Source organism: Hibiscus syriacus, unplaced genomic scaffold (genome assembly GCF_006381635.1).
Source record: "Hibiscus syriacus cultivar Baekdansim isolate YM2019G1 unplaced genomic scaffold, ASM638163v2 tig00110435_pilon, whole genome shotgun sequence".
Classification (NCBI taxonomy): domain Eukaryota; kingdom Viridiplantae; phylum Streptophyta; class Magnoliopsida; order Malvales; family Malvaceae; genus Hibiscus; species Hibiscus syriacus.
The window spans coordinates 581,919-597,034 of record NW_024062736.1 but is presented as its reverse complement, the minus strand read 5'-3'; the positions used below and the strand labels follow the sequence as shown (position 1 = coordinate 597,034).

At 39.1% G+C, this 15,116-nt stretch overlaps 2 protein-coding genes and 1 pseudogene across 4 annotated transcripts; 1 reads left to right on the top strand and 2 right to left on the bottom strand.

Annotated features, from left to right (window-relative positions):
* Window positions 1-645: 645 nt before the first annotated feature.
* LOC120125677 lies at window positions 646-7,894 on the top strand (annotated as a pseudogene).
* Window positions 7,895-8,289: 395 nt separating this feature from the next.
* LOC120125613 lies at window positions 8,290-10,799 on the bottom strand. 3 transcript variants are annotated; one of them, XR_005516377.1, is made up of 3 exons: window positions 10,613-10,798; window positions 8,651-10,153; window positions 8,290-8,558 (listed from the first exon to the last, which is right to left on the bottom strand). XR_005516377.1 is itself a non-coding variant. In XM_039143999.1 (2 exons), exon 2 carries the CDS (start codon window positions 10,129-10,131, stop codon window positions 9,064-9,066), a length of 1,068 nt encoding a protein of 355 aa, XP_038999930.1. In that variant the 5' UTR covers window positions 10,132-10,147; window positions 10,613-10,799; the 3' UTR covers window positions 8,578-9,063. The 3 variants fall into 3 exon arrangements, 2 of the variants coding, with proteins under 2 accessions (XP_038999930.1, XP_038999929.1); XM_039143999.1 differs by lacking the exon at window positions 8,290-8,558 and having other exon boundaries at window positions 8,578-10,147; window positions 10,613-10,799; XM_039143998.1 differs by lacking the exon at window positions 8,290-8,558 and having other exon boundaries at window positions 8,579-10,153.
* A 2,202-nt stretch (window positions 10,800-13,001) lies between these two features.
* LOC120125617 (LOB domain-containing protein 38-like) lies at window positions 13,002-14,060 on the bottom strand. Its single transcript, XM_039144005.1, has 2 exons — window positions 13,603-14,060; window positions 13,002-13,512 (listed from the first exon to the last, which is right to left on the bottom strand). The coding sequence occupies exons 1-2, from the start codon at window positions 13,784-13,786 to the stop codon at window positions 13,016-13,018; spliced, it is 681 nt and encodes a 226-aa protein (XP_038999936.1). The 5' UTR covers window positions 13,787-14,060; the 3' UTR covers window positions 13,002-13,015.
* Window positions 14,061-15,116: the final 1,056 nt, after the last annotated feature.

Sequence of the window (15,116 nt, the reverse complement as noted above, 5' to 3'; positions counted from 1 at the left end):
CTCGCCAAACTCTGCCACCATCGGTTCTATGGAAGTGCTCTCGCGAGCCTTACTTTGGTCCCTTTTCTTATTCTTGTTGGTGGGTGCAGCTTCTCTTCCACGTTCCTCAGCAACAATCGACTCGTTCGAATTTCCGGCCATTCCTACAATACACGTGCACGATATTGACGCCTTTACTGGCTCTGATACCAACTGTCACGGACTTAATCGCTCAATAAGCCTCGTGCGGCCTTAGCTCCTTTTCGCCCCTCGCGATAGCTAAGTCAGCCTCACTCGAACTCGTGCTAGAGAAAGGATTGGCAAGGAAACAAAGAAGAAAGGAAAGAACTTAGAGAGAAAGCTTGTTGAATGCTTGAATGCTTACAACTCTTGGATGATTTACAAATGAGGATTCTACACCTATTTATAGCATCCCACCTCCTCAATGGACGGTGGAGATTGATTTGATCCTACGATAGGGAGAGATTCTCTAGAATTCTCCATTATTTCCTACCTAACATGGAAGACTCTAGAATGCTTCTAGAATATGTACAAGTCTTGAGTGTTCTAGAATAATCTACACTATTCTATCAACCTCCAAGACCAAATGTGGCCCAACATAGCCAAAATAGCCCAAAGTGTGGGGAAAAGGCCCAATTTCGTGACATTGAGCTTGTGTCCCAGCTTCTCATTAAAGCATTAAAGGTAAGAAAAACGACAAAACAGTGAAGGAAATGACATGTTTCTGTTGCTTCATTATAACCTTGTAATAGCTATAAGCATAGTGTCAGAATTTCTCTGTGCCTAGGTTCTCATCATCTATGGTGTAATGGAGTTACAGGTAAGATCATTACAAAATTTCTTCAGTGTCTTCCATGGTGGTTCTTGATAAGGAAGAAACCGCACCCACCAGTCTCAACATGTCATCTAAAAAGGATCTTCTTTCCACAGCCATGAAGAGAACCAGCGAGTGGTATCTTTATTATCCCTGTTGACGAAAACGGGTAAAGAAAACGAAAGAACACGAGAATTTTACGAGGTTCGGCAATGTGCTTACGTCCTTGGTGCCTAGGCGGCGCTAGAAGTTTTATTCAATAATTTTTTAGGTCTAGGTTACATCTCTATTTATAATAGAAAACCCTGGTACATAATTACAAAATCAACCCTGTACCGTACCGCCCCCAACCCACATAATTTGTAACCCCACAACGAGACTTTCTTTGTAAGGACAGTTGATGTTCGCTCACTCCGCTCCATCTCCTGTCCTCTTTACTGGTATATTTATGAGCCATACCTAACAAATCTCCACCTTGGCGAATATCCTGCCCCTTGAAAACTTCAATGTGGGTTGGGTTACCTTGCTTCTTTAACAACTCGAAACATTCAACAAGTCCAAGCAATGCTTGAACTTGTCTGTCGTAACTGGCTTGGTGAACATATCAGCGGCATTCTCATCAGTATGTACCTTCTGAAACAAAACCTCTCCAGATGCAACCAACTCTCTGATCTTGTGGAACCTTACATCAATATGTTTAGTTCTAGCACGATACACCTGATTCTTAGCCAAGTGAATAGCACTTTGATTATCACAAAGCAACTGAACTCCACCTTGTTGAACACCCAACTCCTTCACTAAACCAGTAAGCCATAAAGCTTCTTTTGCAGCTTCAGCCGCTGCCATGTATTCAGCTTCAGTTGTAGATAGTGCCACGACAGATTGAACAGTAGACTTCCAGCAAATAGGCCCTCCACCAAGAGTAAACACATACCCTGTCGTAGATCTTCTATTATCCAAGTCACCTGCATAATCTGAATCCACATATCCTACAACCAAAGGATTATCCCGCTGACTCCCAAAAACAATTCCATGTCCCACAGTACCCTTTAAGTATCGAAAGATCCACTTGACTGCATCCCAATGTTGCTTACCAGGTTTAGACATGTACTTACAAACTTGACTAACAGCATGAGCTAAATCAGGACGAGTACATACCATCGCATACATCAAGCAGCCAACAACATTAGAATACGGAACCTTTGCCATATTTTCAGCTTCCTTATCTGTCTTAGGGCACTGTTCTGATGAGAGCTTAAAGTGATTCGCCAATGGAGTGCTAACTGGTTTCGCGCTGCTCATCGCAAACCTTTCTAGCATTTTCTCAACATAACCCCGTTGAGATAGCCGCAGTTTCCTTGAGTCTCTGTCCCTGCAAATTTCCATTCCAAGAATTTTCTTTGCAGCACCTAAATCTTTCATATCAAATTCCTGACTCAATAAAGTTTTCAAACCGATAACATCATCCATGTTCTTCGCAGCAATCAACATATCATCAACATACAGTAATAGAAAAATAAAAGAACCATCATCAAGGCTCTTAACATAGACACAACAATCATACTCACATCGGTTGTAGCCAATCTTGATCATATAGGAGTCAAACCGTTTATACCACTGTCTCGGAGACTGTTTTAACCCGTACAAAGATTTCTTCAATCTGCAAACTAAATGCTCGTTTCCAGGTTGAGTGAAACCTTCAGGTTGCCGCATGTAGATCTGCTCCTCTAAATCACCATGCAAAAAAGCAGTTTTAACATCCATCTGCTCTAAATGCAAATCCCAACTAGCCACCAATGCAAGTACTGCTCGGATTGAAGTGTGCCTGACCACAGGAGAAAAGATTTCATCATAATCAACTCCTTTCTGCTGTGAAAAACCCTTCGCTACCAAACGAGCCTTGAACTTCTCCCCCTCTTTTTCTGTTACTGCTGGTTTCTTCTTATACACCCATTTGCAACCAATCGGCTTCTTACCCTCAGGAAGGGGAACTAACTCCCATGTGTGATTGTGATTCAAAGACTCCATCTCCTCAACCATGGCTGCCATCCACTTGTCGTTTTCCTGACTAGTAACGGCATCATGAAAAGTAACTGGATCATCACTGCTAACAGTAAGTGCAAAAGATACCAAGTCTTCAAAACCCAATCTGTTCGGAGGCTTTATATTCGTCCGTCTCACCCTGTCTCTGGAGAGACTATAATCCTGCAAATCATCCGTAGTGGAACCACCAGAAGTCGGTTGAGAAGTTTCTGGTTTCTCAACTGGAAACTGCTCGAAATCTACCACTGTCGTGTCTTGCTTCTGCTGCAACATAGACTGTTCATCAAAAACGACATCTCTACTAATCACAACTTTCTTCGCAACTGGATCCCAGAACTTGAATCCTTTGACACATTTCTTGTAACCCAGAAAAATGCACTCCTTCGATTTTGCATCAAGTTTGGATCTCTCATCAGCAGGTACATGCACATAAGCAGGACAACCAAAAATCCGTAAGTTATCAAAACTAACATCATGACCAGTCCATACCTCTTCTGCAACTTTCCCAGCCAGCGATGCCCTTGGCGATCTGTTGATAAGGTAACACGCCATGTTAACAGCCTCAGCCCAGAAGTGTTTGGGAAGCCCCGCATTCAACCGCAAACATCTGGCTCTTTCATTCAACGACCTGTTCATTCGTTCCGCAACACCATTCTGTTGTGGTGTCTTGCGCACTGTAAAATGCCTCTGAATCCCATGCTCCTTACAGAATTGTAGGAACTGTGAATCTGTGTACTCCGTACCATTGTCAGACCGCAAACACTTGATTTTTCGTCCTGTTTGGTTTTCTACCTCAGCTTTCACTTCTCAAAAACTTCAGATTTCTGTTTCAAAAAATACACCCAAACTTTCCGTGAAAAATCATCAATAAAAGTAACATAGTACCTAGATCCACCCAAAGACGATGTCGTGGAAGGCCCCCATACATCAGAATGCACATAATCAAGAATCCCTTGAGTTGTGTGCTTCGCAGTCTTGAAACGGACTTTAGTCTGTTTACCAAGAACACAATACTTGCAAAAATCGAGCTTACAACTTTTGACACCATGCAACAAGATTCTCTTGTGTAATTCTGCCATACCACGTTCACTAAGATGAGCAAGGCGCATATGCCACAATTTTGTCGTATCATCACAGGACTCAACAGAGTGAACTCCACCTGCAACGGTACTCCCTAACAATCTGTAGATATTCCCTGCAGTCATCTTGCCTTTCATCACAGTCAATGCTCCTTTAACAATCCGAATGGTTTCCCTATCCTCGTCAGCCTTAGGGATAAAACCATTCTTGTGCAAAGTGCCCAAGGAAATCAAATTCTTCTTCAAGTCTGGGATATGTCGAACACCACTCAACGTCCGAACGGAGCCATCGTGCATCTTCATTCTGACATCACCAATACCAACAATATTGCAACATCGATCATCACCCAAATAAACCGAACCAGAATTAACCGGCCTGTATGTCGAAAACCATTCCCTATTTGGCGTGATGTGATAAGAACATCCAGAATCAAGAATCCAAGCATCCGTCAATTGTGTCGTTGAAATAGAAAGCATATCACCCTCACTGCAATCAGAAGTATCATCCTCGACTACGTTCACAGACTTGGATGAGCCATCACGCTTCTCATCAGTCTGCTTTTTCAACTTCGGACAGTCTCGCTTCATATGTCCCGCCTCCTTGCACTTGTAACAGTGAATCGTCTTCTTATCCCTGGATTTGGATCTGGAATTCCGCTTCCCGGACCCTACCTTCTCTGGCTTCCGTCCACGATCTCGATTACCCTTGACATATAAGCTATCGGCTTGAGAGCTTTCCCCTGCATTCTGCTTCCGCTGGTTGTGAGCCAACAAGGCTGCAGTAATCTCCTCAACGTTGATAGTCTCTTTCCCATATGTAAGAGTAGTCACCATGTGTTCGTAAGAGGAAGGCAACGAACACAACAGAATCATCGCTCTGTCTTCATCCTCAATTTTCACATCAAGCCGAGCCAGATCAGAAACGATTTGATTGAAGACATTCACGTGTTACGCCAAATCGTGATCGTCCTGCATCTTCAGCCCATACAACCGTTGCTTTAGATACAGTTTTGTCGTTAAGGATTTGGACATAAACTGACTTTCCAACTTCCTCCAAATTTCGTCTGGAGACGATAGATGCATGACGTGATACATGACCTCGTCCGCCAAGCATAATCGTATGGTTCCTGCCGCTCGCTGCTGCAATTCTTCCCAATCTTCCTCATCCATCGACGCCGGCTTTGTAGGTCGCAAAGCCTTCAAGATCCCTTGCTGCGCCAATAGATCCTTCACCCTCGTTTGCCATAATCCGAAGTTACCCTGACCATCGAATTTCGCGACTTCGAATTTTGCTCCTGACATCTGATACCAATTGTTGACGAAAACGGGTAAAGAAAACGAAAGAACACGAGAATTTTACGAGGTTTGGCAATGTGCTTACGTCTTCGGTGCCTAGGCGGCGCTAGAAGTTTTATTCAATAATTTTTTAGGTCTAGGTTACATCTCTATTTATAATAGAAAACCCTGGTACATAATTACAAAATCAACCCTGTACCGTACCGCGGGGGCATAGCCCCCGCACCCCCCCAACCCACATAATTTGTAACCCCACAACGAGACTTTCTTTGTAAGGACAGTTGATGTTCGCTGCGTTCGCTCACTCCGCTCCATCTCCTGTCCTCTTTACTGGTATATTTATGAGCCATACCTAACAATCCCCTTTTTTTCATTAACAGGTATCAATTTGTATGAGTTGGCTGCTTAAATTAATAACTTGACCCCCTTTTCCCAGGATTTTCTCACAGGAGATCCCCAGTGATGTCACAGTTCAAGTTGGAGGAGTTTCTTTTTCACTGCATAAGGTAGAAATCAAATACTTTTGATTTTGGGAAACATATGATTCCATTTCCCATTCATTAGGATGACAAGCAAACCAAGTTAGCATCAAGATTTTGTTGAATTTATGGCAGAATTGTGCACTTTTTGAGCTTATTTTCTACTTGATTTCCAGTTTCCATTGGTCTCTAAGAGTGGCTACATAAGGAAAGTTGTATCAGAATCCAATGATGCTGATCTTTCGGTCATAGAAATCCCCAATGTTCCAGGCGGAGCAGATGCGTTTGAACTCATAGCTAAATTCTGTTATGGGATAAATTTCGAGATAAGCACCGAAAACATTGTGATGCTAAGATGTGCCGCTGAGTATCTCGAGATGACCAAGGACTATGCAGTTGGAAACCTTGTGGGAAGAACTGAAGCCTACTTGAATGAAGTGGTACTTAATAGCCTATCTGGAGCTGTTTCTGTCTTACATGTCTCAAATCCTCCTGCCAATTGCAGAGGAGGTTAAATTGGTGAGCCGGTGCATAGATGCAGTTGCGTTTTTAGCTTGCAAAGAGAGCCAGTTTTGCATGTCTAGCAGGTCTGATAGTGGCAATGATAGTGCCATTTCTTCGACATTCGCTAGCTCGAAACCTATTGTTGATTGGTGGGCTGAAGATTTGACCGTTCTTCGAATCGACATCTTCCAACGGGTTCTGATTGCAATGATGGCAAGAGGTTTTAAACAGTATGATCTTGGTCCAGTGCTTATGCTTTATGCACAAAAAGCTCTTAGAGGTTTGGTGAGACCCCAAACCAACATAATAGACTTGTTTACCGGATATATGCTTGATGTCTAAAAGTGCAGTGCAGACTCCTTTTTTTTGCAGGAGGTATACGGAAAGGGGAGGAAGAAAATCGAGCCACGACAAGAACACGATAAAAGGGTTGTGTTGGAAACCATAGTGAGTCTTCTGCCTAGAGAGAAAAATGCATTGTCCGTAAGCTTTCTATCCTTGTTGCTTCGTGCAGCATTATACCTCGAAACAACTGTTGCTTGTCGACTCGATTTGGAGAAAAGGATGGCCTTGCAATTAGGACAGGCTGTTTTAGATGATCTTTTGATTCCTGCTTATTCTTTTACTGGGGATACATTGTTCGATGTCGACACTGTGCAGCAAATCTTGACGAACTACATTGAATATGATACTGAAGGCAGCCATTTTGGTTACAAAGAAGAAGATGAGTACATTTCTCCTCCACCAAGTGACTTGGAAAGAGTGGGAAAGCTAATGGAGAGCTACCTAGTCGAACTAGCATCCGACCGTAATCTATCTGTATCGAAATTCATCGGTCTCGCTGAACTGATTCCTGAACAATCGAGGGTACCAGAGGATGGGATGTACAGAGCCGTAGATATATAACATCTCTTTTATGATCTTTTTGATAAACAAGTTATATTCCACAATGATTTCATTTTAATTCGCCTTCTGATTACAATTAATAGGCTCATCCCACTATAACTGACTTGGAGAGGAAGAAAGTTTGCAGCTTAATGGATTGCCAGAAACTCTCACGGGAGGCCTGTGCTCACGCAGCTCAAAACGACCGGCTTCCAGTCCAAGCCGTGGTTCAAGTCCTTTACTACGAGCAGCAACGCCTTCGAGATGTCATGAATGGAAGTGTCTCGAGTGGAGATTCCCCTGGTGTCATTTCTTCCAGGGTGAATTTATACCCTACTGACATCCACCCAGCTTCAGGTGAACTTTCAAGCTTGAAAAGAGAGAATGAGGACTTGAAACTAGAGCTAGTGAAAATGAAAATGAGATTGAAAGAAATAGAGAAATCAACATCAGCAAAATCAGCAGTAAGCAATCCAATGGGAAATTTAACGCCATCATCTGATAAGCCTCCTTTGCCTAGAAAATCATTCATGAATTCAGTTTCCAAAAAACTAGGACGGCTTTATCCCTTCATCCGGGCAGACAGAGTTTCAGGTCCCGATGGCAAAGGTCGAACAAGACCAGCCAAGGATAGGAGGCACTCCATATCTTGACACCACATGTTGCTTTGCCTAAATTATCATTACCATTTTCTGAAGTGTTTAATGTCTGTGTTAATTACAAGGCTTGAACCAACTTGTAGCTCTCATCTACTTCTCTCTCTTTTTCTTCTTCTAGGGGCACCATGATTCTTGGACCTCCCCCCCCCACCTCTTTTTCCATATCTGCTTCTTTTGTATGATATTTCTGTAAATAGTGTCATCTTTATGTTTGATACCACATCATTCATGGTGATCATAGGTGATATCATGGAGGTTTTTGCCAGTCTAAAAGCTACTTCTCTGAAACTCTGATTGATTATATTGTAATTTCTAGTATGTTTTATAATTGCAATTTTTTCTTGATTGAATCATCAATTAATATTCTTTTGCTAAAGGATAAGATGGTACCAAATGAGACAGTTATCTGAAATCATTCACCAGAAAATGGATATTTGGAAATGATTTTATGGTTGAGAAAAAACTGAAAGTCAGATACATGAGAGTACGTATGATCCATCAGACAAATATTTTCATTTGCTAGGGCCGAGAATTCATTTTCTAGCATGTCCATGTTTATGATCCAAACAAGAACATGCCTAACATTACAAGGAAAAAAAAGTAACAAATTCAACTGAACAAATCAATCAAACATTAGTTGCACTATGATCTTCCATATCACTGCAATAATAGGTTCCATATTTCTCTATATCTGATCCAATTCAGATTCCGCAAGAAACTAACTACTCGGAAACGATCAAGTATCGGTACAGTTTCAATCATCTCCGTATTTCAGCAGAATCGTCATCCAAATCAAGAACTGGCACAGGATCGATTAAGAGCTTAGAAGCATTAGATTTAATATCCAAGCGATGCATAACAAACTAAACAACGAACATGAGATATCGTTACCTGGCCAATAAGATCCATGAAAGGAACAAGTAGCTTTCACAGGACAAATTCAACAACAGCGGGCCAGGCCAGAAAAACCGAAGATATGCTCTATTATTATGAAAACAGGTGTTACCTGGAACAAAGCTATAGATATCAGGTGGAAATAGTTGCTAGTGTAAGTGTCAATATCATTGGATTTCACCTAGTTGAGACATCACTCCTCCAGGATAATTCAAAGCCATGACATATTTACAATATAAGCAGCTTTATCCGAAACTCTAGTAACCTTTTTACTTGTTTACTTCATTTATTATATAAAAATGATATGCTCGAGACCAATGTTAGTGTGAACGTCAAAATCGAAATAACTCAAAATTGCTCTGGCTGGAATCCAGTTTAACTCGAATCATGAAGCCAATTAGTTTTGGTTCTCACTCTTCTGAAGCAAGCAGGCACACCTTCTCGAGTTGTGTTGGCCAGTCTACTCCGAGAATCAGGGGATTCATCTCCATCGCAACTTGAAAGTCTAACATTGATGCAGAAACAGGGCCTCTTTGATTCGGTGCATACCTCATAGGCTGCATCCCATCCAAATAGTCCATGGACAGATTCTGGCCCCGGTCAATAAGTTTTTGCCTGGACCTCGTACCAGCCAGTTCCAAACAAGGTTTTATCAATCTCTTCATGTAAACATCAAGGCTATTGTTCAACAAATCTGGACAATCTACTGAGATATTCAATCCTTCCATCTCCAACTTCTTTTCCAACCTTTCCCTCAAAGAACCAGTATCAGGTAGTTCACCCCGAAAATAACAAGTCTCGGTATCAGATGCCGATCCATTCCATGGTACCTTACGCATTCCTTTAGCATTCAAAGTGATGCCAAGCGGAGCACTCACAGGAATCCTACTGTAAATGCTTGGACTTCCCGTAGCTTGATCGACTTCTTCTCCATCCTCAACGGATCCCGGCGGTCTGCTACCCAAAGAAAGCAACTCGGTAGCACTCTGTTGTTCTTGTACTTTACGAACTGCATCTTCGCAAGCAGTGTTATGGCTCTTCCCATGAGGCCCTAAAGGTCTTGGGCGGTCCCTTAACTTGCGATCGTGAAGATTTGGAGTCCTACTCTTACGAGAGGATTGAGGAAAGTCTTTGCACAGTGACTGAAGATTACTTCTTTGATACCCATTTAACACTTTAACACTTAAAGAACCTTCCAAATTGTTCGCTATCGGTGGAGGAGTCTTTGAAACTGAAGCATTTCTAATAATTGATCTGAGGAGATTATTATGAAGACGGACATTTTCTCTCCCAATTGTACCGATGCAAAGCTTATCAAACTCAGGTTTGCAAATCTTAAGGCTCAAAAATCTTGTGAGCAGATTGAAGTACTTCTCGGCTTTTATGCGCCCGATCTTCCTTACAATCTGGGATTTCAGCTCTAAAGTATCTACTCTACAAATTTTATGACTGGCAGGCATTTGGGTTTCCGAGTTCATCACTATCAACCAAAGTCTAAAACTTCACCCAAAGAATGGAAAACCATCAATATCCATGAAAAATCAACTTAATTCTCAACCAAAAAAAATATCAAAAACCCTAATGTCATGTCATCTATTAACATAGTCAAATGGTGATCAAAAACAGTTTTTCCTGAAATCGTCCAATTCCAAAAGTACTAAAATTCAAGCAAAATTAACAAAACCCATATAATAAAAAAGTAGAGTAAACAGTAAATTAACTTCATTTAACTAATCAATCAATCAAAAACCAAAACTCAAACAGAAATCCAGACCCACAAAGCTACAAACTTAAAGCCTTCCAATCTCAAGTCAAAGCACCTTAAAGAAAACACGAGCAAATTCCATACACTAAAAAATACAGCTTTACTCGTAAAACCCCAAAACAAAACAACAACAAAAAACCCAGACAGTGAAACACTGAAAGAAAGCCCAAAAATAGAAAGAAGGTAAAACCCACCTGAAATAACGAACTATGAGACTGAATTCAGTTGTTTTGAATTACAGGGAAAAATTAATCAGTGGATGAGAAAGTAGAAAGAAAAGAGATTTAGGGCATGAAGCAATCAAGTTCTTTTTAGCCTTCTTTTGGAGTCATGAAGGTCAATGTAACACGTGCGAGATTTGAAACGAGTTTAAAATCTGAACTAGTGCTAGTTAGCTTGGTTTTTAGTTGGGCGTGTCGGATCATGTAGGCGTTTGCAGTTAGTTGTTCATCGAAAATCAAAACTAATCAGTCTTTAATGGAAGATATTAGATAATGAAGCCATCATCATATGATTATCAAAATAATTTATTTATTCTATTTATTTTTTAAAGTTTTTTTAGTTAACTAATTTTCTCCGATAATGACAGCCTATAGGAGAAAATTGTTACTATTTACTATTTAGTTTTTTTAAAAGTAATAAATAATATATATATATATATATATATTAAATAAGGATTAAAATGAGTCCAAACATGATGGAAAACCTCAAATTAAAGGTAACCATTTTAAAAATATTTCCAGGTTCGTATTTTTCATCAATTCTCTGATTTTTTACTTGATTTAAATGATTCAATTATACAATAAATTTATTTTTAATTTAACTGGTTCAATTAGTGAATTCAGTTTGATTTTACGACCACGATCTTGAACAAATAAGCATTTAATTATTTTGAAATTCCAACTATAGACAGCTTTATTACGAAACACATGAAAAATATATGTAAAACGATTGAAAATAAAAAGGGAAAACAAAGGTAAACGACGGAGATTTATCAAAAGGTTTTATCATCCATATGAACCAAGCCTTCTAGGTCTAATCTACACTTCACAAACAAACATAGAAATAATTTCAGTGGATTTAAATGATATAATTTTTTTTTAAAAAAAAGGAACATTTGTCTGGTTGTCTGAGTTAGTTAACTGCGTGTATATACATGGATTCCGAACATGTCATGTTGTGATTCATGAGAATCCAAGGTTTCTATTCGCCCCTGCCAATAAGTACATTCTTACGCCTCTTTGCGCACTCCAAATGCCGCCTGCTGCAACCGCCGGAAAGGTCCTCTTTCCTTGGAAATTCCATCCCAATTCATTTCTCTCTGGTTTTTTCTTCTTAATGCTAATTTTTGTTGTGGATAAGTATGACGATCTCAATGACGCAATCTGCAGGGGGGTTTAATTGTAATTTGGAGGATGACGCGCTGGTACTGGATAGTGGGGGACACGATGCAATGACCGTGGAAGAACATTGGTTTTTGTGGGGATGAGTTTCAAAGGTACCATTTTGGTGCACCCCACTTGCGCTCTACTCTACACTCTTGTTGGTTCCGCTGAAACAGTCTTCTGCTTTTTTTTAATTGAAAATAGAGGCTTACACTTATCGCCACGTAGTTATTATTCTTTGATGGTACGATTTCATTAGTAACTTTTTATTTTCTTGTTCATTTTATATTAAAAATGTTTTATGAAATTAAAAGATGACAGTTTTTCAAAAATAATACTTTTATAAAGTAATAATGAAATAATATTTAAAATATTTATATAAATATAATTTATTTTAGATTTCTCTGATCAACAATATTTAATAAAAATACGATTGATTAGACACTTTTGTATCCTACGGAACACTCTAACTAAAAGATGTTCTTGGTCAAATTAATTGTTCAATAGTTCATGGTTTAAAAATAGATTAGGGTTGGATGGAAGATAGTTTACGTTTAAGCTTAGGGTATCATATTCTTTATTGTGTCAAAATAAAAAAATCATCTGATATCAACTAAAGTTATTCTATATAAATATGAGAGAAAATTTCAGATAACATAAATGATGTGAAGGCATAAATGTTGGTTTTTCTACGGTTTATAATCTCATGTCAACAGTGATCAAATAAAATATATTCGACGGTAGGAACTGTAATATTTAGACATTTTATTGATCCGAAAATTATTTTAGATATAAGGTAATAAAAACTATTATCTATATGGGAAACTTGTAATAACTTTTTATTTATTAATGTCGTACATTCATCACTAATCACGAAGAAGATGAAAATATAACAAAGTAGAAACAAAAAGGGTTGATTTTAAGAATCACCGACCAACTCTCAGTTTTCTCTCCATTTTAACAGTTTCAACACTGTAAAGCAAAAAACAAAAGAGAGAAATCCAGTGCCGGTCACTTACTCCCCCCCCCCCCCCCAAAAAAAAAACTCGCCGGAAAATTCAACTCCGGGTAAAACTACTCCCCAGAATTACAAAAAGAAAATATCTAAACCCCAAAAAAGATGTGGTAGAACAGGAGAATATTGCAGCAAACAAGGTCCTTTCAAGTTTCAATGTTAGATTCACCAATAAAAGAAAACTTTTTATTTTCTCTTCAGACAAACAAGTTTAATAACTTTTTATCTGCTTCTCCGGTTTGAGCTGCAAAACCACTTTCAAAACATGTAGTCGTAACAGATTCCTCCGAGTTCAACGACGGATTCCCGGGTCGTCTTTTATGGGAGAGCCCATTGCCCGTGGATCTTGGAGTCAGGCGAAGATCTAGATCAGACGAATGAAATTTACTGAATTCTTCGACTCTGATACGCTTAGGTGAAACCTTAGATCTCGAACAGGAAAACCGACAGTTCGAGTTAAGATTCATCGATGTTTCTTGCAACTTCAACGTGTAGATAATTGTAGCTTCCGATGTTTCATCGGATGGTGTGGGAGCCATAAGTTCAGGCATCGCCCTTAGAGTTCCTCCTCGTAAGACGGTTTCCACTGCCGCTTGGCAAACACGCCAGTTCCCTGTCCATAAAAGACCGACGGCTCCGTTCACAGGATTCACCGTTCTCCCACAAGCTTCGAACAAAAGTGATTGGAATAAAGCTGATATATATATAAGAAACCAATGAGAATTCGCAATCAAATGAAAATCCAGAAATAAAACATCATGAAGGGGAAGTTGAGCGCCGATACCAGGACGTTGAGATTCTGGAACGGCGGAGATGAACGACTTGAGCCCGGCACGACCAAAGAACTTGGAAACGAAAGCGGTCGCATGGCCTTGCGCTTCGGGACTGTCGATCCATTGCAGACATGGACGTAAAATACATGACTCGCTGCATCCTTTTCGTAAGACTCGGCATCCGTTGCAACTCATGGCTCAATAACAGCAGCAATTACTACTCTTTCCTCCTCCTCCTCGCAAAAAAGTTGAACCCCAATATTTCCTAAGCTTCCCAAGGTCGACTGGCTGATCGTTGGTTTACAAGAAAACAAGTGAGAAAAATTAAAATGAGGAAATGGAACTGGCAAAGGTAAGGGAAGAGAGAGACAAGGGAAATTAAGGGTTGGAAGGGAGCCATTTTGGAGGGTTTTAAAGGGACGAAAATGGGTTGAAATCAAACCCAAGGGTTAGGGTCAGGTTAGTTTGGCAGTGGTTTTGTTCCGGTTAATGTATTATATTCATATAATTTTATAATATTTAATAATTTATGATTTAACATTTTATAAACTAATTTAATAATATTCATCATTAACGATATTTATCCGTACTTATTGAATATGCAACATCATCCTAATAAATTTTATTTTACTGTTTCAAATGTTCATCTATTGGTGCGTTTATAGGGGGAAGTGCCATGAACTGTTTGATGGGATAGAGGAAATGGAAATGGCGTGACGAAGATTAGATTCCAAAGCCGCAGGCGCGAGCGGCTCCTTGTTTCCGCGGATGGTCGTCGCTCCAACTTTGTACTTCTTTCTTTCTTTCTTTTTTAATTTTAATAAAAGGATGTCGATCTTGGTTAACGTCATTAAAATAAAATTTTTATCTTTTTTGGAAAAATCAATAATATATTTTTTGAATTAGACTAATATCTGTTTTAAGAAAAATATTTATTTACTAATATCTTATATGTATTTTTACAATATAGATTAAATATAATTTGTGAAATTCCTATATGAATTGAGTAAATAAGAACTATCGGTGGCCCTTCGTTTAATTACTTATTTATTTTCGTTCCTACTATGATTATTTTAAAGTTATGAAAAGATGTTGAAATAAAGCAATATTGCGTCAAGGGTATTTTAAATAAATAATGAAAGTGTTGAAGAGGGTGGATGGTGGTGATGTATGCATGGCATGGCCTGCACATGTATTCAAAATATTCTCGGAGTGGATGGGTGGTGTTATATTGTAATGCTAGTGGGGGGATATGCTATTTTGATAGACCCTAATTATTGAAGGCTTTGAGTGAGATTAAGAACACAACCATTATTTGAGGTATATTTAAAAATTATATTTTTATTAAATAAACAAGTTTCTAATTTTGATTTAATATTTGCTTGTTTTTACTAGAATCAATTATTATCTCTTTTAAATGATTAAGAGGTGCATTTTATGTTTGTAATGATAAAAAACAAAATTATATTTGTTTAAAAAGATCATGAATAAGATTTCAAACCAGTTATTACTTTATGTTGTTCTT

Coding starts and splice junctions, on each gene's coding strand:
- LOC120125613 (XM_039143999.1), bottom strand. CDS start 10,131: ATGAACTCGGAAACCCAAATGCCTGCCAGTCATAAAATTTGTAGAGTA.
- LOC120125617 (XM_039144005.1), bottom strand. CDS start 13,786: ATGAGTTGCAACGGATGCCGAGTCTTACGAAAAGGATGCAGCGAGTCA. Junction 13,513..13,602: donor TCCAGAATCTCAACGTCCTG/GTATCGGCGCTC, acceptor TATATATATCAG/CTTTATTCCAATCACTTTTG.